At 40.4% G+C, this 25874-nt stretch overlaps 1 protein-coding gene across 3 annotated transcripts in view; it reads right to left on the bottom strand.

Annotated features, from left to right (window-relative positions):
- LOC140191719 (solute carrier family 15 member 1-like) overlaps positions 1-25874 on the bottom strand; it is a 152194-nt gene that overhangs the window by 68245 nt on the left and 58075 nt on the right. For all 3 annotated transcript variants that reach the window (XM_072249394.1, XM_072249395.1, XM_072249396.1), the window contains one exon: positions 24391-24478. In XM_072249394.1, the coding sequence (XP_072105495.1) occupies positions 24391-24478 (88 nt within the window). The remainder of the gene's footprint in view (positions 1-24390; positions 24479-25874) is intronic.

Below are 25874 nucleotides of genomic sequence, written 5' to 3'. Positions count from 1 at the left end.
TATCTTCAATTCCTCTTCATGTGAAATAACTTGAGTTTCCAGGTCTTTAAGTTTTCCCAGAAACGACTTCATTTCATTACTATTCTTTTCCAGTTGGTCTTTAATTGATCCATTCTGATCCTTAATTGAATTCAGTGTCCGATCGATATCTTCAGCCCACCATGGCATTTCATCAGATCTTTCCTTTTGCACCTTTCCTTTCCCATTACCTTTATCACTAGGTTCAGGTAAATTCTTCCCACTTCTTGTAGACATAGACATATTGATCCCCCTCAAGAATCAACAAGTAAAAATTTTAAACTCAAAGCTTAAACTAGGGGGAAAGAAAGAAAACTAAGAGCAGCAGAAAAATACTGCTGCTCCATTGGCAGACGGGGGTGGTCCTTCACCACCAAATATTTCTTTGGGAATTTCCAGATTGCTTCTGTGCAAGAATTAACTCAGATGTGAGATTTGATCGACTGATCTAGGCAATCATCCAGTGGGATAGCGGATGAAAAAGGAGGCAGCCTTTCAATAATAAACCTTCAATTACTGTATGAAGGAAGTTTTTTACAAGTTCAAAATTCTTGTTTGTGGTTAGTGGTGTAGGTATTGTTTCACAACTTATCTAAAAAGTTTTTTTTTGCAAGTAACCTTACTTTTCTTTAACTAGTTATTTTTTTTAACTATTTGATTTCCAACATTGTCATCAACGATTTGATTTGATAATCATGTTTAACTATATGGAGAAACACTTTCTTTATCTTTGCTTTTGTATAATTAAAATGGCGATTTGTTTTCCTTTTTGCATAATTTCCTTTATTCTTTTTGTGTATGCCATGTTCTTAGGTTTCTTCTTCCCATAATCCCTTTTTTTTGGAAGCAACATTTTTAATTACTTTTATTTGTAATTGACTAATCATACGTACTGGTATTAACTTTTCGATGATTTTAAGTTCCCTGGCCCTCACCGCTTTATTTTCACCATGGATGTCCAGTCCTTATATACTTCCATCCCCCATCAGGAAGGTCTCAAAGCTCTACGCTTCTTTTTGGATTCCAGACCTAATCAGTTCCCCTCTACCACCACTCTGCTCCGTCTAGCGGAATTAGTCCTTACTCTTAATAATTTCTCCTTTGGCTCCTCCCACTTCCTCCAAACTAAAGGTGTAGCTATGGGCACCCGTATGGGTCCTAGCTATGCCTGCCTTTTTGTTGGGTTTGTGGAACAATCTATGTTCCGTGCCTATTCTGGTATCTGTCCCCCACTTTTCCTTCGCTACATCGACGACTGCATTGGCGCTGCTTCCTGCACGCATGCAGAACTCGTTGACTTTATTAACTTTGCCTCCAACTTTCACCCTGCCCTCAAGTTTACCTGGTCCATTTCCGACACTTCCCTCCCCTTTCTAGATCTTTCTGTCTCTGTCTCTGGAGACAGCTTATCCACTGATGTCTACTATAAGCCTACTGACTCTCACAGCTATCTGGACTATTCCCCTTCTCACCCTGTCTCTTGCAAAAACGCCATCCCCTTCTCGCAATTCCTCCGTCTCCGCCGCATCTGCTCTCAGGATGAGGCTTTTCATTCTAGGACGAGGGAGATGTCTTCATTTTTTAAAGAAAGGGGCTTCCCTTCCTCCACTATCAACTCTGCTCTTAAACACATCTCCCCCATTTCACGTACATCTGCTCTCACTCCATCCTCCCGCCACCCCACTAGGAATAGGGTTCCCCTGGTCCTCACCTACCACCCCACCAGCCTCCGCGTCCAACATATTATTCTCCGTAACTTCCGTCACCTCCAACGGGATCCCACCACTAAGCACATCTTTCCCTCCCCACCTCTCTCTGCATTCCACAGGGATCGCTCCCTACACAACTCCCTTGTCCATTCGTCCCCTCCATCCCTCCCCACTGCTCTCCCTCCTGGCACTTATCCATGTAAGCGGAACAAGTGCTACACATGCCCTTACACTTCCTCCCTTACCACCATTCAGGGCCCCAAACAGTCCTTCCAGGTGAGGCAACACTTCACCTGTGAGTCAACTGTGGTGATATACTGCGTCCGGTGCTCCCGATGTGGCCTTTTATATATTGGCGAGACCCGACGCAGACTGGGAGACCGCTTTGCTGAACATCTACGCTCTGTCCGCCAGAGAAAGCAGGATCTCCCAGTGGCCACACATTTTAATTCCACATCCCATTCCCATTCTGACATGTCTATCCACGGCCTCCTCTACTGTAAAGATGAAGCCACACTCAGGTTGGCCACACTCAGGTTGGAGGAACAGCACCTTATATTCCGTCTGGGTAGCCTCCAGCCTGATGGCATGAACATCGACTTCTCTAACTTCCGCTAGGCCCCACCTCCCCCTCGTACCCCATCTGTTACTTATGCACACATTCTTTCTCTCACTCTCCTTTTTCTCTCTGTCCCTCTGAATATACCCCTTGCCCATCCTCTGGGTCCCCCCCCCCCCTGTCTTTCTTCCCGGACCTCCTGTCCCATGATCCTCTCGTATCCCCTTTTGCCAATCACCTGTCTAGCTCTTGGCTCCATCCCTCCCCCTCCTGTCTTCTCCTATCATTTTGGATCTCCCCCTCCCCCTCCAACTTTCAAATCCCTTACTCACTCTTCCTTCAGTTAGTCCTGATGAAGGGTCTTGGCCTGAAACGTCGACTGCACCTCTTCCTAGAGATGCTGCCTGGCCTGCTGCGTTCACCAGCAACTTTGATGTGTGTTGTTTGAATTTCCAGCATCTGCAGAATTCCTGTTGTACTGGTATTAACTTTTTTTTTCTCATGTATTTTAGAAATCACAATATGTAGATTATTATAGTACAGTGTTTAATTTTTTTTATATCAGATTTCGGGGGGGTCTTCTTATAACATATATTTTTGGAATTGCCTCCTGCAGAAATGGGGTTAGACTTAGTGTTAGTTAGTTCTTTCTTCAGCCTCCTCTGGCTTAGTTCGGGGTTCTCAGGGGGAGTTTCTTTTTTATTTTTTACTTATTTTTTCTATTGGGCTGATTTAGTACTACAAAGATGTCTGTAGTGTCGAGATTTCAGATTCCTCTCTGACCATTTATCCCTCTTCCGATCTCATGAGTTTACGTTATAGTTAACCTCTTACACACCAAAGGGTTAACATTAAATTATGGCTCACATTATTAATTTTGTCTCTTGGAATACAAATGGTCTAAACCATCCAATAAAACGGAAAAAGATTTTCAAAGTATTCCAAAGACTGAATGCTCACATTATCTTTGCACAAGAAACTCATGTAAGGAAAGAGGACAACCAACACTTCTTTAAGTTTTGGAAAGATTAACAATACCACTTGAACTTCCAAGCCAAAGTCAAAGGCGTTTCAATTTTTATAGATCCTTCAATTACATTTATTTATCAAGACATTATCTCAGATCCTAGTAGTAGATTCTTGTTAAATACTGGGTTACTTTTCAATAAAAAGGTTGCTATGGTTAATGTTTATGCTCCAAGTGTGGATTATCCTGAATTTTTTAAGCACCTATTCACTTCCTTTCCTAACTTAAACGAGTATATGTTGATAATGGGCGGTGATTTTAATTTATGTTTAAATCCCATGTTGGATAGATAGTCCGGCTCTACCGAATAAGTCAGCTACTCTTATCAACTCTTTTATGACTGATTCTGGGATTTCAGAAATTTGGAGATTTCTACACCTAAAGGACAAAGAATTCTCATTCTTTTCACATGTTTATCATTCTTATTCTCGAATTGACTATTTTTTTATTGACTCTCAATTAATCCCATCTGTAATTGATTGTAATCGCCATTTCAGATCATGCTCCAATGAAACTTTCTATTAAGTTAATGGATACTTCTTCTACTAATAGACAATGGCGATTTAATTCTAATTTGCTTCAAGACTTGGACTTTGTTAAGTTTATGAAGGGACAGACTGATTTCCTCTTTTTAACTAATATTACGGAAGAAACTTCCAACGGAACAGTATGGGATGCTTTTAAAGTTTATATCCACGGACAGATTATTTCCTATTCGGTTGGTTTGAAAAAATGTACTAAGAATGAACTACTCTTGTTGGTTGATAAAATTAAAGAAATTGATTAAAAAAATATGCTATTGCTCCTAGCAAGGAGCTTTATAAACAGAGAGTTGAACTTTACTATTAACATCCTCGATCAAAAATCAATTAATGAAAACTAGAAGTGAGTTTTATATTCATAGTGATAAATTGGGTAAATTATTAGCTAATCAATTGAAATCTACTTCGGTTAAACGTCAAATTACTAAGATTCGTAAATACGATGATACTTTGACAGTTGAACATGACGAGATAAACAAAACCTTTCAAGAATTTTATACCTCTTTATACCATTCTGATTTTCCTCATGATTTTAACATCATGAATGATTTTTCAAGTAAATTGAATTTTCTGAAATTATCACCCGAGGACTGCTTATCATTAGAAGCTCCTATTACAGAGGAAGGAATAACGGCTGTAATCTCATCAATGAATTCTGGTAAAGCACCTGGTCTGGGTGTTTTAACAGTAGAATCCTTTAAGCCTTTATTCTCTGTTCTCTCTCCTTGGCTGTCTAGAATATTTAAAGAAGCAATCAGTTTAGCTAAATTACCACAATTGTTTTATGAAGCTTCTATTTCTTTAATTCTTAAAAAGAATAAAGATCCTACTGATTATGCATCATATAGACCGATATCTCTTTTGAATGTAGATTCAAAAATTTTTTCAAAAATTTTAGCAACTAGGTTAGAGAAGGTATTACCTCGAATTATATCTGTGGACCAAACAGGATTTATTAAAAACCGTTATTCATCTTTTAATATTAGGAGGTTAATGAATATTGTTTATACCCCCTCATTTAACACTCCGGAATGTATTATTTAATTAGATGCTGAGAAAGCCTTTGATAGAGTTGAATGGCTTTATTTATTTAGTGTGTTCGAGAAATTTAATTTTAGTCCAATATTTATATCCTGGATTAAATTGATGCAGTATATCATAACCCTGTAGCTTCGGTTTGTACTAATAATCAAAGATCTCCCTTTTTTCGTCTATCTCGCAGTACTAGGCAAGGATGCCCTCTTAGTCCTTTATTATTTAACATTTCCCTTGAACCTTTAGCAATTGCTATCCGTGACTCGCCCAACATTTTTGGTATTACCCGCGGAAATGAAATACATAAATTATCACTATTTGCAGATGACTTGTTATTATATCTCTAATCCGGAGAAATCAACTCCTGTTATTTTGTCTTTGTTGGCTCAATTTAGTAATTTTTCTGGTTATAAATTAAACCTTAATAAGAGTGAATTATTTCCCCTAAATAAGCAGGTTCCTATTTATGGATATTTACCATTTAAATTGGTTACTGACTCTTTTATATATTTAGGGATTATAATCACGAAAAAGCATAAAGATTTATTTAAAGCTAATTTTTGTACCTTTAATTGATCAGATTAAACTTTTGTTTACTAAATGGTCATCAATGTCTTTGTTACTGATCGGTCGGATCAATGCTATCAAGATGATTATTTTGCCTAAATTTTTATATGTATTTCAATCGGTTCCAATTTTTATTCCAAAATCTTTTTTTGATAATGTTGATTCCAAAATTTCTTTATATATATGGCAGAACAAAAACCCTAGGCTAGGTAAAAGGCACTTACAGAAATCTAAAAAAGAGGGGGGTTAGCACTCCCGAATTTTGGATTTTATTATTGGGCAATTAATATTCGATACTTAAAATTTTGGTTACGAGACTTGGATGCAATTTCAAGTCCACATTGGGTAAATCTTGAATGTAATTCATTACAAGGGTTTTCATTGCATTCTGTTTTAGGGACTTCGCTTCCTCTCGCTCTTTCTAAATTGTATAAACAAATGAATAATCCAATAGTTAAGCATACTTTACGTATATGGTTTCAATTTTGAAAATTTTTTGGGTAAAACCAATTTACTTGAGCAAGTCCTATTATATCTAATTTCTTTTTTCAACCTTCCACTATGGATCAAGCTTATTTAGATTGGAGAATCAAAGGTATAGTACGATTTCATGATTTATTTTTGGATAATTGTTTTATGTCCTTTGATCAACTATCTAATAAATATAATTTACCTAGATCTCACTTTTTTAGATATCTACAGGTTAGAAACTTTTTAATTACTGTTTCTCCTAATTTTCCACACTTATATCCAATGGATATCTTGGAAAAAATTTTAGATTTAAATCTTTCTCAGAAAGGTGTTGTAGCAATTATTTATAATACAATTATGAATTTATGTCCTGATGTATCTAATAAAATTAAAACTGATTGGGAAAAAGAACTTAAGATTACTGTACCAATTGAAAAATGGGAAAAAATTCTTCAGTAGTTAATTCATCTTCTATATGTGCTAAACATGCATTGATACAGTTTAAAGTAGTGCACAGGGCTCATATGTCCAAAGATAAATTATCTTATTATTACTCTTATATAAATCCTATATGTGATAGATGTCACTCCGAGATAGCTTCTTTAACTCACATGTTTTGGTCATGTCCTTTGTTGATAAAATATTGGAAAGATATTTTTGATATTATTTCAATGGTTTTGAATATAGACTTACAACCTCACCCAATTACTGCTATTTTTGGGTTACCAATGATAGAATCAAATCATTTAACCTCTTCAGCTCATCAGATGATTGCATTTCTTACTTTAATGGCTAGAAGATCCAATTTGCTGAATTGGAAAGAGATTAATCCTCCTACCATATTTCATTGGTTTTCACAAGCTATGTTGTGTTTAAATTTGGAAAAAATTAGAAATGTTGTTTATGACCCTTCCATTAAATTCTAAAAGACTTGGAGGCCATTTATTCAGCATTTTCATATGATGTAATTTGACCATTTCCAAACTTAATTTACTTCTCGGTAGTGTTGGTTGAGAGGAACGGAGTCGTCAACACTAAGGTTTTCTTTTCTCCCATTCTTTACGATGTTAAAACAGCCCAGGTCTTTTTTTTTAGTTTAGTTGATTAATTCTGTTTAGATTAATATATTTTGGGGGGGGGTTATTATTTTTTTTTCTTTTTTCATGTTTTTTAGACATTTTTCTTTGTTTTATATTATTCACTTGTATCCTATATGATTGGGAGTTTTATCATTTAAGTATTATCTGGCTTTGTGATCACTCATGTTAATTATAACAATGTATTCCCGATAACTTTGTACTACTACCACGTTATGTTTATATTTTTATGAAACTAATAAAAAGATTGAAAAAGAAAAAAAAGAAACAGAAAGACAATAGTGCATTTGATGGGTGAGGGAGCACTGTCTTCACTGAATCAATGGAAACGCGGGAAACCAAAGGCAAGTTGCGAGTTGTTTTAAATCACCAAATACTTCTTTGGGAATATCCAGATTGTTTCTGTGCAAGAATTAACTCAGATGTGAAGAGATTTGATCGATTGATCTTGGCAATCATCCAGTGGGATAGCGGATGAAAAAGGAGGCAGCCTTTCATCCAACACCGGAATAAATTACAAGAGTAAGCCAGGAGATGGAAAGGATAGTGAGCATTGCAACAGCACCTTCACAGTCTCAGGAGATGATCTGATCCAAAAATAATCTACAACCAATGAAATACTTTTCAACACACTGTTGTAGGAAACATGGTTTCCTGTTAATGCACAGCATGATCCCACAAGTTGCACTAAATGTTAATGCTGGTATGAATAAAAACTTATCTGGGACATCTGAAATATGTCTTCATTTAACAAAGCAATATAGAAAGGAACAGAAAACATCATGGATTAGAAATGTGGGGCAAATTTCTTACTACCCCTCGATCATGAGGCTCTTAAACCAAATGGGATAACTTCACTCATCTTCACTTGCCCCATCATTGAAATGTTCCCAAAACCAATGGACTCACTTTCAAGGACTCTTCATCTCATGTTCTCAATATTTATTGCTTATTTATTATTATTATTATTATTATTATTATTATTATTATTATTTCCTCTTTTGATATTTGCACAGTTTGTTATCTTCTGCATTCTGGTTCAACACCCAAGTTGGTGTGGTCTTTCATTGATTCTGTTGTGGTTATTATTCTATAGATTTATTGAGTACGCCCACAAGAAACTGAATATCAGGGTTGTGTATGGCGATGTATATGCACTTTGATAATAACATTTACTTTGAACTTTCAAATGCTTATTTCCTCAATTTCCTAGTTATGCAGCACAGAACCAGACCGTTTGGCACATCTCATCCATACCAACCAAGGTCCCTTCGAGAGCTAGCCCCATTTGCCTGCATTTAGCACATACACCTCTAACATTTTCCACCCATGAACCTTTCCAAATGTCTTTTAAATGCTATTAACATACCCAGCTTCATCACTTCCTCTAGCAGCTCATTCTACGCACCCACTGACCTCTGCATGAAAAAAGTTGTCCATTGGGTCCCCTTTAAATCTGGCCCCTCTGACCTTAAATCTATAATATAGAGTGCTTAGTGACATGGTGTCATGACAACAAAACAAAAGATCTGGTTATTGATTTCAGGAAGGGGGACAGTGCGCATGCTCCTGTTTACATAAAAGTGTTGAGGTTAAGAGGATTGAGAGCTTCAAGTTCCTAGGAATGAACATCTCCAAAAGCCTGTCCTGCTCCAACCATGTTGATGTCGCCTCTAAGAAAGTTCACCAACAGGCTAAAGACATTTGGCATGCCCCTTGCCAATTTTTATCAAAGCACCACAAAAAGCATTCTATCTGGATGCTTAACAGCTCAGTACAGCAACTGCTCTGCACGTGACGGTAAGAAACTGCACCTTATTGTTTACCTGCCCTGTACTTCCTCTGTAGCTGTTACACTTTATTCTGTTTTGTTGTTGTTTTGCCTTGTCACTACCTTCATGCACTGTGTAATCATTGGATCTGTATGAACAGAATGCAAGACAAGTTTTTCACCTCAGTACATGGGGTAATAATAAACCAGTTCCAATTCCAAGGTGCAGAAGGGTAATTAACTGCACACTCCTCACAACACTGGGCACTTGGGATATCTGTGATCAAGAGGGACAGGGTTAATAAAGAAGGCGTGTCCAAAAAGATTCCAAATGGCCTTGAAATAAATCAACTCCTATCAAAAGAAAGTTGTTGGCAATACTGAAAATACTCAGCAGGTACTGGAATTGGTTTATTATTATCACATGTACTTATCACATGTGAAAAGTTTTGTCTTGCATACTATTCATACTGATCAAATCAATACACAGTGTATTGAGTTAAAATAAGGTAAAACTATAAAAATGCAGAATAAAATGCTACTGAAAAAGTGCAGTGCAAGAAATCAATGAAGTGCAAGATCTTAACAGAGTAGATTATGGAGCCAAGAATCTATCTTATCATACAAGAGGTCCATCCAAGAGTCTGATAACAGTGAGAAGAAGCTATCCTGGAACCTGGTAGTGTGTGCTTACAGGGTATTGTATCTTCTGTCCAATGGGAGAAGGGAGAAGAGGGACTGTTTGGAGTGAGTGAGGTCTTTGATTATGCCGGCTGCTTTGCTGAGGTAGCAAGAAGGATAGCCAGAGCCCATAGAGGTGAAACTGGTCCCTGTGATGCGCTGAGCTGTGTCCACAACTCTCTGCAGCTTCTTGTGGTCATGCGCAGAGCAGTTACCAAACCAAGCTGTTATACGTCCAGACAGAATGCTTTCCATGGTGCATCGATAAAAATTGGTAAGAGTCGAAGGGGACATGCCAAATTTATTTAGCTTCCTGAAGAAATAGATGCATTGGTGAACTTTCTTGTCAACATCCTCAGAGAGGAATATCCCTGATCTCTGTGGTGTTTTGAACACCTGTTTATAAAGGTGCACTGTAACTGTATGGAGGGGGTCAGTCCCATCTACTGCCTCAGTTGCTGGAGCTGTGGAACTAGTTCTACCTCACAAGGTAGCAATAGATTGGATCCACGTGTTTTAATTGTTCTCGGTTAACTTCCTGTGGGGAAACAAGTGCCATTCTTATTACTCAGTGACACTAAAACTAGCATAGACAGTCAGAATCCGACACCCCTCCCACATTCCAGAGAACCTTTAACCTGTTCTGGGCTGGTCTTGGTATCCTGCTGGTCCAGTAGTAGCTCTATCTAATGTTGTCAGCTCACGATGAGAAGAACTGAACAGCAGTAGACTGTAGGCAGGTAGCAGGGCAACAGGGGACAAGACCAGAATAGCGGAGTCAATGGCCTCCTTGTGGGGCCCAAAGGGGGACCCACAAGGAAACAAAAGCTGTGAATTTCCAAGGCTTGATCCTATTCCTGGCAGAGTTACTCTGGCAGTGAACTCCCCATGATTCTCTGATTCAGGCCTGGAATAATAAGATACACGGGGGGACAGAATGACTTAAGGAAGGAGTCCACGATCTTTGGGCATGGGTCCTTATTACGTGCTCGCTAATGATTCAGTTGCCACCTTAAAGCCTTGCCACCAGACAGGGCAGGGTAACGGCTCCTCCAGCTCTTGCTAAGCCTGTTACTCCATTTGTGACTCTCTTTCCTTCACCAACATTAACAATTTCCATTTCCCTGACCCGTTCCACTCCGCCAACAGCCAACTCCACCTGTTATCACATTAAACATTTTCTTTTGAGTCCACTCATTACTCCCTATAAAAGTTGTGACCTGAAAGCCCCTGTTGGTTCATACGTTATGAAGAAAATTACTTGACCTAACACTACTTAGATCAGCTCCCTTAACTCTTGTTTTGGTACCTTGATGACTATAATGTGGCTGTGTTCTTATTTTACCCTAAGATGGAAAATGTTGATTTTGCTGCCAAGTCCCACCCTCCCTTCACCATCATGTGATCCACCTCTCATCCTTCCATGTCTTTCCTTCATTTCTCTTCACCTCCAGAACTAAGATAGGAATCTTGACATCAGATTCTGTCTGACCAGCTTCAATGAACAATGGGTCAATCTCCACAATTGTGGCAGTTCAGAAGCATCTTCCGCACTCATCATTTTTCTCTTCTGTGCTGGTCCATTCTTTGGTCACCTTCAACACCTCCTCCCTACCTATAATAGCTCTTTACTTTACCTTACTTTGTCGCCAAACAAATTGATACTAGAGCGTACAATCATCACAGCGATATTTGATTCTGCGCTTCGCACTCCCTGGATTACAAATCGATAGTAAATATTAAAAATTTAAATTATAATTCATAAGTAGAAAATAGAAAAGGGAAAGTAAGGTACAGCAAAAAAAAAAAAACGAGAGGCAGGTCCGGATATTTGAAGGGTACGGCCCAGATCCGGGTCAGGATCCGTTCAGCAGTCTTATCACAGTTGGAAAGAAGCTGTTCCCAAATCTGGCCGTATGAGTCTTCAAGCTCCTGAGCCTTCTCCCTGAGGGAAGAGGGATGAAAAGTGTGTTGGCTGGGTGGGTCGTGTCCTTTATTATCCCAGCAGCACTGCTCCAACAGCGTGCGGTGTAAAGTGAGTCCAAGGACGGAAGATTGGTTTGTGTGATGTGCTTTGCTGTGTTCACGATCTTCTGCAGCTTCTTCTGGTCTTGGACAGGACAACTTCCATACCAGGTTGTGATGCACCCTAGAAGAATGCTTTCTACGGTGCATCTATAAAAATTAGTGAGGATTTTAGGGGACAGGCCAAGTTTCTTTAGCTTTCTCAGGAAGTAAATGTGCTGGTGGGCCAATGCAATTGCAAGAGCAGCAATACCAGTCCTTGTATCTCCATCCTTCCCAGGAACACTAAGCTGATTTACTAGGGCTTCTTTAATTTAGTCTTCTCTATTCACAAAATACACTCAAGATATGGATGAAGGGACAAAATGTAGCATTTGCATATTTGCAAAGAGCTGGAGATGAGAGTTGGGTGAGCTTTCAGGATGATGCAAAGAGAGTCCAATGTATGTAATTTGGACAAGTTGGGTGAGTGGGCAAACGTATGGCAGATGCAGTTTAATGTGGATAACTGTGAGGTTAAAAAACAGATAATCCAATTGTTGATAAATTGAGTAAAGGAAAAGGGCAACAAGACAAGGGTGTCTATGTACACCAGTTACTGAGAGCAATTGTTCAGGTTCAGTGAACTAAGAAGGTAAATGGTATGTTAGCCTTCATTGCAAGAGGATTTGAGAACAAAAACAGGGATTTATTGCAGTGACATACAAGACATTAGTGAGACACAAATTAGAACCCTTGTTTGCTGTTTTGGTCTCCTTTTATGAGGAAGGATGTATTCGCCATGAAGAGAGTACAACAAAGGTTACTACACTGGATCGTGGGGTGGCAAGATTGAAGCACAAGGGAAGATTAGATCAATTATGACTATATTCACAGGAGCTTAGAGATTTACAATCCCATGGAAACCTGAAAAATTCTAACAAGTCTGGATGGAATGGATACAGGGAGTTTGTTCCTAGTGGCCGGAGAGTATAGGACTGAGATACTAGACAAATATTTAGAACCAAGACCCAGAGGTTGGTGGACTACTGGAGTTCTCTACTATAGAGAGCAGTGGAGGCCATCAGGAATTATATTCCAGAAGTGGCTACATTTCTTAATACTAAAACAATTAAGAAATATGGGGAACAGATGGGTACAATCTACTGAAATGAATGACCACTCAGAATCATGCTGACTGGTAGAGAATGACCGAAGAGCAGATTGGTATATTCCTACTATTTTCCATCCTTCTATGTTTCTGCATTCACAATGTGATTTCCCCTAAAATGAGCAGACCAAATGAAGATTGGATGATTAATTCTCAAAACACCCCCTTCAGCCCAGTTTTCTGTAACTCGCCATTTTCATTCTATATTTCATTACCACTGCTTTTCCAATGAAACTTAATATAAATTTAAATGATAGCACCTCTGCATCTGACTATGCATACTACAGCTTTCTAGACTGAGCAATATTCACCACATTTACACCACTTCTTGACCCATTTTTTATATTATCATTTCCTTTCTCCGTTGTCTCTTCAGTCATTTAATAATTCCTTCTCTCTATTTGATCATAGACCTCTCTTTTCTTCTCTGCCCTTCTCCCCTTGCCTATTTCTCTGCATCTTAAAAATGCTTTTCTGCTTGCTTTTTCTAGCTCTAATGGGAGGTTATAGATCCAAAACACAACTCTTTTTCTCCCCCCACTGGTACAACTAGGCTGCAGGGCATTTCATGCAGGCATTCAGAAATCAAATTTATGGAAATTATAATCTGCATTTCCCTCACCTAGCAATAATCATGAAACAACTGTGGAAAATTCTTAGTAGTTAGTCTATTAATAAGATACCTCAACAACCTATTTTAACACTAAGCAGAGATATGTTTTCAACTAAAAGAGACTGAAATTCAATTTAAAATGAGTGATAACCTCATAGACAGGAAAGATACTGGGTCATTATCTAGCCTGGGCTGAATTAAATGTTAGATAACAGACATGATCAATCACAGTGCTCCTGAGTGAGAAGAGAGTGAAGTTGGTTCAATTTTCTGTTCCTGCTCACCACTTAATTCTCTTTGCTAGGATTAGGTTCTGTTTCAAAGATTAGGATCACTTCAGTGACAAGTGAACAGAGGGTACAGTGTGGTCACAGACATGACTTCTGGATCTCCACACTGATCTAGTACCAGTATTTGATCTGTATCCATCACACCGTAAACCCAGGAGGTTGGGGTACTCTCAGCCTGATTTGTAGACCAGAAGAGACATAAGAACGCTTGGACTGAAAAAGGCCATTCAACCAATTGGCAACAATGATCACCAGTTCCATTTATAGACAATAGACAATAGGTGAAGGAGTAGGCCATTTGGCCCTTCGAGCCAGCACCGCCATTTACTGTGATCATGGCTGATCATCCACAATCAGTATCCAGTTCCTGCCTTATCCCCATAACCTTTGATTCCGCTATCTTTAAGAGCTCTATCCATCTCTTTCTTGAAAGCATCCAGAGACTTGGCCTCCACAGCCTTCTGGGGCAGAGCATTCCATACATCCACCACTCTCTGGGTGAAACAGATTTTCCTCAACTCCGTTCTAAGTGGCCTACCCCTTATTCTTAAACTGCGGCCTCTGGTTCTGGACTCACCCATCAGCGGGAACATGCTTCCTGCCTCCAGCGTGTCCAATCCCTTAATAATCTTGCCCTTAATAATCTTATATGTTTCAATAAGATCCCCTCTCAGCCTTCTAAATTCCAGAGTATACAAGCCCATTCGCTCCAATCTTTCGACATATGACAGTCCCGCCATCCCGGGAATTAACCTTGTGAACCTACGCTGCACTCCCTCAATAGCAAGACTGTCCTTCCTTAAATTTGGAGACCAAAACTGCACACAGTACTCCAGGTGTGGTCTCATCAGGGCCCTGTACAGCTGCAGAAGGACCTCTTTGCTCTTATACTCAGTTCCCCTTGTTATGAAGGCCAGCGTGCCATTAGCTTTCTTCACTGCCTGCTGTACTTGCGTGCTTGCTTTCAGTGACTGATGTACAAGAACACCTAGATCTCGTTGTACTTCCCCTTTTCCTAACTTGAATCCATTTAGATAATAATCTGCCTTCCTGTTCTTACCACCAAAGTGGATAACCTCACATATATCCACATTAAACTGCATCCGCCATGCATCTGCCCACTTACCCAGCCTGTCCAAGTCACCCTGCATTCTCATAACATCCTCCTCACATTTCACACTGCCACCCAGCTTTGTGTCATCGACAAATTTGCTAATGTTACTTTTAATTCCCTCATCTAAATCATTAATATATATTGTAAACAGCTGCGGTCCCAGCACTGAACCCTGCGGTACCCAACTGGTCACCGCCTGCCATTCTGAAAGGGACCCGTTAATCGCTACTCTTTGTTTTCTGTCAGCCAGCCAATTTTCAATCCATGTCAGTACTCTGCCCCCAATACCATGTGCCCTAATTTTGCCCACTAATCTCCTATGTGGGACTTAATCAAAGGCTTTCTGAAAGTCCAGGTACACTACACCCACTGGCTCTCCCTTGTCCATTTTTATAGTTACATCCTCAAAAAATTCCAGAAGATTAGTCAAGCACGATTTCCCCTTTGTAAATCCATGCTGACTCGGACCGATCCTGTTACTGCTATCCAGATGTGTCGTAATTTCATCTTTTATAATTGACTCCAGCATCTTTCCCACCACCGACGGCAGGCTAACCGGTCTATAATTCCCTATTTTCTCTCTTCCTCCCTTCTTGAAGAGAGGGACAACATTAGCCACCCTCCAATCCTCAGGAACTGATCCTGAATCTATAGAACATTGGAAAATTATTACCAATGCGTCCACGATTTCTAAAGCCACCTCCTTAAGCGCCCTGGGATGCAGACCATCAGGTCCCGGGGACTTATCAGCCTTCAGACCCAACAGTCTATCCAACACTATTTCCTGCTTAATATAAATTTCCTTCAGTTCATCCATTACCCTAGGTCCTTTGGCCACTATTATATCTGGGAGATTGTTTGTGTCTTCCCTAATGAAGACAGATCCAAAGTACCTGTTCAACTCATCTGCCATTTCCTTCTTCCCCATAATAAATACACCCGTTTCTGTCTTCAAGGGCCCAATTTTGGTCTTAACTATTTCTTTCCTTCTCACATAACTAAAGAAGCTTTTACTATCCTCCTTTATATTCTTGGCTAGTTTACCTTCGTACCTCATTTTTTCTGTGCGTATTGCCTTTTTAGTTACCTTCTGTTGCTCTTTAAAAGTTTCCCAATCCTCCGGCTTCCCACTCGTCTTTGCTATGTTATACTTCTCTTTTATTTTTATACTGTCCATTACTTCCCTTGTCAGTCACGGCCTCCCCTTACTCCCCTTCGGATCTTTCTTCCTCTTTGGAATGAACTGATCCTGCACCTTCCGCATTATTCCCAGAAACACTTGCCATTGCTGTTCCACAGTCATCCCTGCTAGGGTATTGTTCCATTGAACTTTGGCCAGCTCCTCCCTCATAGCACCATAGTTCCCTTTGTTCAACTGTAATACTGACACTTCCAAGTTTCCCTTCTCCCTCTCAAATTGTAGATTAAAACTTACCATATTATGGTCACTACCTCTTAATGGCTCCTTTCCCTCGAGGTCCCTGATCAAATCCGGTTCATTGCACTACACTAAATCTAGAATTGCCTTCTCTCTGGTAGGCTCCAGTACAAGCTGTTGTAAGAATCCATCTCGGAGGGACTCCACAAACTCCCTTTCTTGGGGTCCAGTACCAACCTGATTCCTCCAGTCTACCTGCATGTTGAAATCCCCCATAACAACTGTAGCATTACCTTTGCGACATGCCAATTTTAACTCTTGATTCAACTTACACCCTACATCCAGACTACTGTTTGGGGGCCTGTAGATAACTCCCATTAGGGTCTTCCTACCCTTAGAATTTCTCAGTTCTATCCATACTGATTACGTCTCCTGATTCTATGTCCCCCCTCGCAAGGGACTGAATATCATTCTTCACCAACAGAGCCACCCCACCCCACTGCCCATCAGTCTGTCCTTTCGATAGGCCAGATCAGAGAGGTTGGGTACAGGCTGAATCAAGGCAGTAGAGCCCATGCCCAGGAGTGAGGAATGAGTCAATGTTTGGCCGATTTAAGTCCCAGGCCAGATTGAAAAGGTCAGGGTGTTGAAGCCAGAGGCAAGGGATGGGCCAGTGTTCAGTTTGCTGCTTGAGGAGGTTTACTCATCTCTGCACTGAACTGAGGCTGTGGCCTGCAACTAATAGGCTCCTGGACCGGCTTGCAGTGGTGACTGGCTTCCGGGCTGTGGACTCATTTTGTGAACTAAAGTTCTGAATGTTATTTGCTTACTTTTATTGTTTGCACAACTTCTTGTTTTTTTTGCACATTCAGTGTTTGACGTTTTTTTTAACTGGGTTCTATTGGGTTTCTTTGTTTTTTGGATGCCTGTAAAGAGACGAATCTCAAGGTTGTATGTAGTATACATACATTGATAAAAAATGTACTTTCACCTTTTGACTATCTGCAGGTACATATCTGTGAGTGACTCAATACCAAACTGTGTCTGTATCTCAAGATCAAACAAGAGAAAATCTGCAGATGCTGGAAATCCAAGCAGCAAACCCAAAATGCTGGAGGAACTCAGCTGGTCAGGCAGCATCTACGGAAAAGAGTAAACAGTTGATGTTCTGGGCCAAGACCCTTCTTCAGGACTGTTTACTCTTTTCCATAGATGCTGTCTGGCCTGCTGAGTTCCTCCAGCATTTTGTGTGTTGCCTATATTTTACAACACTAAGTTCTCCAGTGGAAAGATCATTCAACTTGAACATTTCTGTCTCCACATGCCCTACCTGACCTGCTGTTCCAAATGGCTCTGCTCTTATTTCAGATATCCAGCAGGGCTTGCTTTCTCTTTACAAATGCAGGTAACCCTTGTTTTGGATGCTAATATTTCAATGCCACAGAATCTATCCACCGTCTCTGACCTCCGTTTCTCCCTCACTTTAGTTTTCCAGACTCTGATAGTTCATCTTAATTACAGCTAGCCATTACACGTGTGCAGTGGTGCATTAATCTACTGATCTCAGCATTTGGCCTCAGGTACAAAACCCCCTTCCATTAGGGTTAATCCAGTTACCGATCACTGCTGTCTCCAAGTACTGACTATTCCAATAAAATGAATGTAACTGAGGTGGTGCCTCAAAGGCGGCATGCATCACTAAGGAGCCTCACCATCCAGGGACATGCTCTCTTCTCAGTACTACAATCAGGGAGGAGGTACAGGAGCCTGAAGACTCACACTCAAAGACTGAGAAACAGCTTTTTCCTCTCCGACATCAGATTTCTGAATGGTTCATGAACCCCTGAACACTACTGCAGTATTCCTTTTTTACACTCCTTGTTTATTTTATACATAATAGTGATTTTATGTATTTGCACTATACTGCTGCCATGAAACAGCATGTTTCACATCATAGATATAAACATGATATAAGTCTGTGACAATAGATCTGGCTCTAATTCTGATGGTGGCCAATTCAATAAGAAAAACCGTGCAGTTAAACACACAAGATCAGCACACCATTAATTCTCCTGTGCCTCTTTATGGCATCCTCAGAAAACATTTGATTCTTACCTCAGGGATTAGATTTGCAATTATGTACCTTTCTACAGTATTCCTCAGTAACAAGATAAATGTTTTAGCGTTCTTTTCAAAGCTAATAGAGATTGTGACATTAGAGCACAGTGTGAATAGTTGGTGCAAAGCCCATCCTTCTCTCCAGCCTGAAGTTGATCTTTCCATTCTCGGCACAAAGGATGGCGAATCTCTGGAGTTCCCCAGAGGTTGGATCACTGGAGATGCTTAAGAAGAAAGGAGACAAATTCTTGAAAAATCAGGGAATTAAAGGCTATGGGGAATTGGCACAGCAGATCAGTTGAGGCTTTGGGGAAGATCTGTAAATATCATATTGAATGGTTGCATGTGATAACATGTCTGTACTCTGATCATAAATGTTACTTTGAACTTTGGCAAGTTTGATGGGCCAAGTGGCCTACTCCTGTTCCCATTTTCTTGTAAGTAGAGAACACAGATACAATGGATTACTGTTTCAGAAGAAAGACATTCATTACTTTGTTGCCAATTTCCACCTGCTCTCACCTTCCTATGGTCAATCTCTTACTCTTTCTTCCTTTGCTGAATCTTTCCCTCTCCATCTTAGGAGATAGGCCAGCAACTAACATTAATTACAAACTTACTGACTAACAACTATTTCCACTTTCCTTCAACTCATCCTACCTCTTTTCTATTCCATTCTCCCAGTCCCAATATGCTGTCGTATTTGCTCCAGAGAGGAGATACTCCATACAGTGGACACTGAACTGCCCTCTTCCTTCCTAAACCATAGCTTCCACTCTACTATTGTTTACAAAGTCCTTGGCTTCATCTCATCTACTTCCCATGGCTCTGCTCTCCTCTTCAGGACAGAACATGGATGGAGCTCCCCTGGTCCTCACATGCCATCCCACTGGTCTCTGAATTCAACAGATCATTCTCCACATTTTCCACCTCCTTCAAAGAGATTCCACCATCAGACATATCTTCTTCTCTCCTCCGCCTTCAACATTTTGCAAGGACCATTCCCTTTGAAAACTCCCCGGTCCAGTTTTCTCCAATCCCTCCAACAACTCCCTTTGTTACAACTGTGAGCAATCAATACACTCAGAAACTTCTATAGTTGTACCATGGAGAGCATTCTGACAGACTACATCACTGTCTGGTACGGCAGGGTGCTACTGTGCAGGACCGAAAGAAGCTGCAGAGGGTTGTAAATCTAGTCAGCTCCATCTTGGGTACTAGCCTACAAAGTACCCAGGACATCTTTAGGGAGCGGTGCCTCAGAAAGGCAGCGTCCATTATTAAGGACCTCCAGCACCCAGGGCATGCCCTTTTCTCATTGTTACCATCAGGTAGGAGGTACAGAAGCCTGAAGACACACACTCAGCGATTCAGGAACAGCTTCTTCCCCTCCGCCATCCGATTCCTAAATGGCCTTTGAAACTTTGGACACTACCCCATTTGTTTTAATATACAGTATTTCTGTTTTTGCATATTTTTAAAAATCTATTCAATATAAGTAATTGACTTGTTTATTTATTCTTATGTCTTATTTTATTTATTATTATTTTTTTCTCTCTTTCTCTGCTATATTATGTATTGCATTGAACTGCTGCTGCTCAGTTAACAAATTTCACATCATGTGCCAGTGATAATAAACCTGATTCTGATTCTGATCCTGATTCTGATTTGTCCTTTCATCTCTTTCTTCCCATTAGCCAGGGAACCAGTCTTTTCGGGCTAAGCAGTGATTCACTTGCACCTCTTCTAATCTAATGTACTTAATTCACAGAACATAGAACAGTACAATTCAGCCCATAATGTCTATGCCGGCCACATTGCCAAACGGATCCCATCGACTTGAAAGTAATCTATATCCCTCCACCCCTGCCTGTTCACATGCCGGTCTAAATCCCTCTTTAACGTTGCTATCCTACCTGCTTCCACCACCTCACGAGTCATGTGCTCCAGTCACCTACCACACACTATCTAAAAAAATCTTGTCAGCCTCCTTTAAACTTCTTCCACTCACCTTAAAAGTGAAGCTTTCTAGTATTTGACAAATCAAATACTACGAAATTGAATCTCGGGGTAGTATATGGTGATATGTACATACTTTGATAATAAATTTACTTTGAACTTTGATGTCCACCCTGGGAAAATACTCTATCTACTCTACCTATGCCTTGCAAAAATTTCACATACTCTCGAGCTACCCTTCAACTCTGACACTCCAGCGAAAACAATAGTTTGTCAAACCTCTCCTTAAAGCTAATGTACTCCAAACCAGATAATATATTGTTGAACCTCTCTTGCACCTTCTCCAAAGTTTCCACATCCCTCCAGTGACCAGAACAACCAAACAATACTCCTAATACATCCTCACCAAATTTTTATACAGCTGCAACATGACTTTGACTTTTAAAGTCAATGCCCCAACTGACAAAGGCAAAATCTTCTTTCTTTACCACCCTATCCACTTGTGTTACCACTTTCAGAGAGCTATAGCTTGCATCCCAAAATCCCTCTACAGTACATTAATGCTCCAAAGGCTCCTGCTGTTTACTGTGCACATTCCTTTACCTTTTGGTCTCTCAAAATGCAACACTTCACACTTGTCTGGATTAAAGTCCATCTGCCATTTCTCTGCCCATATTTCCAACTGATCCAAGTCCTGCTGTATTCTTTGACAACCTTCCTCACTATCCACAACTCTGTATATTTTTGTATCATCTGCAAACTCATTAATCAGGCAACCTATATTTTCCTTTAAATAATTTATGCATATTGTATATATCAAACAAAGGTCCCAGCACTGACCCCATGGAGCACCACTCGTCACAGTCCTCCAGTTAGAATAACACTGTTCCATCGCTTCCCTCCATCCCCAATGGTCAAGCCAAGTTTGAATCTAATCTACCAAGCCACCAAGGACTCCATGTGCCTCAGTCTTCTACCAAGTCACCATGGACCCATGTGCCTCAATTTTTTACCAAGTTTCCAAGGATCCCATGTGTCTCAATATTCTACCAAGTCACCATGGACTCCATGTGCCTCAATCTTCTGGATCAGTCTACTATAAGGAATAAACAAGAGAAAATCTGCAGATGCTGGAAATCCAGAGCAACACACACAATATGCTGGAGGAACTCAGCAAGCCAGGCAGCATCTATGAAGTAAACAGTCAATGTTTCGGGCCAAGACTCTTCTTCACCTAACTATGTGTGGTAGGTCCTGAGAAGGATCTTGGCCCAAAGCATCGACTGATTACTCTTTTCCATAAATGCTGCCTGATCTGTTGAGTTCCCACAGCACTTTCTGTGTGTACTATAAGGAACCCTGTTTTGTGCTACACTAATGACCATGAAGTCTACTTCCTACTACAATACTCTCAATCATCTTCACCACTTTCTCAAAAAAGATATCACCAGGTCTGCACAAAACCACACTGACCATCCCTTATATGTCTATTCATTCTCAAATCTGAGTAATCCTACCTTCAAGATACTTCTCCAACTTGGTTGATTTAGAGCCTCATCGCCCAGCAACCACCAATTTAACTGTAGCCAAATCCCAAGATAATTTACAATGACCGACTAACCTACCAACTGGTACATCTTCAGACTGTGTGAGGAAGCCAGAGCACCCGGAGGAAATCCATGCATTCCACAGGGAGGACGTACAGACTCCTTACAGATATTGGATGATATTGGAATTGAATTCTGCAGTCTAACGCCATGAGCTGTAATAGCATTGCGCTAACCACTACGCTACTGTGGCGCCCAATAGTTTCCCCGCTGATGATGCAGGGATCACCATCCCTATTGCCCTTTTGAAAGAAGGCACCTTGTCCAGTGGACGGGAAAAACTGATGGAAGGAAAAGTTACGTTTAACAGTGTATGACATTCATGAGTTACATCAAGAGATGGATAAGCAAAAGCTCTGAAGAGCTTATTAGAGCTACACAGATTAGAGACAGATGGAAGGGCACACAAACAGGCCCTTCCATCTTCCTCTTACATGAGTTACAATCCACAGAGGTAAAATTTCACTTACACTCACAGACAAGTATCTAAGTTAAACAAAATAAATTTGTTCAAGGAAACAGAGAAAATAAAAATTCAAACATAAGTATATATTATTTTTCACTAATGGTATGTTGACTCCACCTTTAGCTTCCAAAAATAGGCTGCTTAAGTTCATGGCTTCCAGACTTCTCCTCCAACACCAATACATCTAATTTTAAACTCTCAACAGTACTTATGAAAACATCTGTCTTACCATACCCCTCCCTTTCTTCTGCAATCTCTTCCAGCCCCATAACCCTCTGATTCTGCCATCTATTCCTCCACCTCTCTCCTTGTGTGCATTGCAGATTGTAATCAACAGCATTGTAACAGGGAAATTTCTTGTGCCCAAATTGTAAACTCTGGGATCCATCCACAGCTCACAGCCTCACTCTTCTTCTCATAAGACACACGTTAAAGCTTACTCTTTAACAAGCCCAAATATCTCCTTTGCGTTTTTAACAAGGTTTGTTTGTTAGCAGTGAAACAACTAAATAGCTTTTAACATATTAGAGCCACATGTTCAATTATGAATATAAGCAACTAGCTAATTAGATTTTTAATGTCTCCTTTAAAGAAAGGTGGATATTAAATATTTTCCTGTGTACAGACACACCCACATACTCACACAGAGCCATACGCAAGCTACACAAACCACACGTACAGAAACACACACACACACACACACACACACACACACACACACAGTATATAATACCAGCACTGAGAATATAGACTGCACAGACACATTTATCAAGTGCTCAACCATCCTTTGGGCTGATAAAATCTTGGGATCCACGATAAGGCAGGAAGTATTTTCCTGCAGTGTTTGCCAAACCCTCTAATATTCATATATAGTACTCATATTCCAACATGATACAAAGTGTATACCTCAGTGAACTAATTGTGCTTCTGAAAACATCCTTTGAATGAGTACACATACCTGTACATCACCTCAATAAAGTCTAATTCACAATTCTTGAATGCAGGCCAACCAAAATAAATTTTTAAAATCCCAACAGAATGAGAATCCTGGCAACAACTTGAGAAAAAAAGTTGTTTTATTCACACACACACACAAATATAGCCCAGCTATAATTGGACTGCATGTTAATAGTCTTATACGCTGTTCACAACACCACCTATCTCTGCATCATCTGCGTGTGCTGTCTGTGAAAAGAGTTAATATTCAGGATAGAGAGAGAACATAAATCAGTTTTCATTTGCAGAGAATAGTTAGGATACAGGGTATAATTTTGATAGGGTGCGGCCAGGGTTGCCATGGTGAGAAGCTCTTGATGGCGGATTAATGGAGGACCCACAACAAAAGGAATGTGAATGAGATAAAGTGCAGAGCTGTCAGACATGCTGAGCAGGTCAAGCCACAGTAACCGAGAGAGAGAAAGATGGATGATGCACAGCCAAACTAGCCAGGAACACCCAGAAAGGGAAGGGTGAGAGATGGACCACATGAGGACAAGAGCAGTGTGTAAAATGGCAGCAAGAAAGTGACGGCATTTTCGAGTTCTGTAGGGAAGCAGCACCAATGCAGTCACCAATCTACAGGAAAAAGCATTGTGGGGGTGGGCCAGAGTAGGGCTGAAAAAAAGATTGTTCTGTGTATCCCACAAAAAATCCGGCACAACCTGTAATAGATACAGAGTAGGTTCAGTCTGGAGTCACAGATCAACGAGCAGAGTGAATTGCTAGCTGGATTCAGGACAGGAAGCCAAGTTGGGAGCAAAGTCTGGCAGTGCACAAGGATGGGAAATGGTGTTGCACAAGAATTGGTGCTGGGACTTCCTTTGTTCATTCTTTGGAGTGTGGAATCAAAACATAATTTCTAAATTTTCCCACGATACCCAGTGAGCCAAGATTGAGAAATACATCAATAAACACAACAAATAGGGAAATAATTGGCTATTGAACTTCAAGACAGATGGTTAGAGGCAGTACATTTTGGTAGGAAAAACAGAGTGGTCATATATTACTTGAAAGGCATGTCTAGGTGAGTTAGAGGAGCGGAAACATCTTGGAATACAGATACACCAGGTCCAATTTCTAGGCATTAGTATTTTGAAACTGTTGGCTGAGGTGGCTGCAGGCTTCAGGGTATAAGGAGAAGTCTGACTCTGCAGTCTGTAACATGCAACAGGTCGGAATCAATTGAAATTCTACCTGGCTCCACGTTGTCAGTTCCTTCTGAATGGTGATCATCCAAGTTCTCGTACTCAGTCATGGGTGTATCAGCAGGCTGTAGCAGGACCTGAATGAGAAGGAAAATGGTTACAGGTTCCACTAAAATGTACAGTTGAATATACAAACATATAAGTACATGTAGACTTTCACAAAATGAAAATTAAAAAAAATACAGATGCTCAAAATATGAAATGGGAGATAACTTTAAGAAGGATGTCGATGGAAAAGTGAAGTAGATAATAGGAAAGGGAACCAGTGACTCCCCTTCTTACTGCACTTTCCCATGCAACTGGAGCGTGTAGCACCTGTCCTTATACCTTGTCCCTTGCACTTCTTCCAATCTCATCTCCCTTTCAGGCAAATGGGGCCAGTGTGGATGGGCAAAAGGATCAGTATGGGTAATGGGGCCCAAAGAGCCTGTTTCCATGCTAACTGATCTATGATGAATGTACAGTGTGTGTAGTCTTGAAACATTAACAGTGGCACGCCCAACAGATGCTGCCTGACCTACTGAGTATTCCTAATGTTTTCTGTTTTTGTTTCATTACAAATACTCTCACACACGCACAAATATAGCCCAGCTATATTTAGACTGCACGTTTATAGTCTTATACACTGTTCACAACACCACCTATCTCTGCATCATCTGCAAAGTTACTAACACAGCTGGCTATATTTTCATCTTGATCACTTATATATATCGCAAACAGTACAGATCACTGTGGAACACCACTAGTCACAAACCTCCAACCAGGGTAAGTCCTATTGACCATTACACTTTGTCTTCTATGGGCACGTCAATTCTGAATCCAAAAACTCACGTCACCAAGGATCCCATGCATCTTTGTCTTCTGAATGAGCCCTCTATGAGGGACTTTGTCAAAGATCTTACCAAAATCTGCATAGACAACATCCACAACTCAACTGTGCCACATGACAGTGAGTATAGGAATAGAGTGAGGTGGAGGATAAACGCCTGGCTGAGGGATTCGAGCAGGGGGCAGGGATTCAGATTTCTGGATCACTGGGACCTCTTTTGGGGCAGGTGTGACCTGTACAAAAAAGATGGGTTGCACTTGAATCTGAGGGGGACCAATATCCTGGCAGGAAGGTTTGCTAAAGCTTTTGGGGAGAGTTTAAACTAGAACTGAACTGAAGAGATGGAGGAAAGGGTTGTTAACTCACAAATAGAGAAAGCTTGGAGACTGTGCGAGAGGGAGGACAGGCAGGTGATAGAGAAGGGTATTGGGAAATGAACCTGGTCAGATGTCAGGTCTCTCAGTGGGAGAGCATTTTGGAGATAGTGATCACAATTCTATCTCCTCTACCATAGCATTGGAGAAGGATAGGAACAGACAAGTTAGGAAAGCGTTTAATTGGAGTAAGGGGAAATATGAAGATATCAGGCAGGAACTTGGAAGCATAAATTGGGAGAAGATGTTCTCATGGAAATGTACAGCAGA

The sequence above is a fragment of the Mobula birostris genome, chromosome X (assembly GCF_030028105.1).
Source record: "Mobula birostris isolate sMobBir1 chromosome X, sMobBir1.hap1, whole genome shotgun sequence".
Lineage (NCBI taxonomy): Eukaryota > Metazoa > Chordata > Chondrichthyes > Myliobatiformes > Myliobatidae > Mobula > Mobula birostris.
Note: the sequence above shows the minus strand (reverse complement) of the source record. Positions and strands in the feature narration are given on the sequence as shown.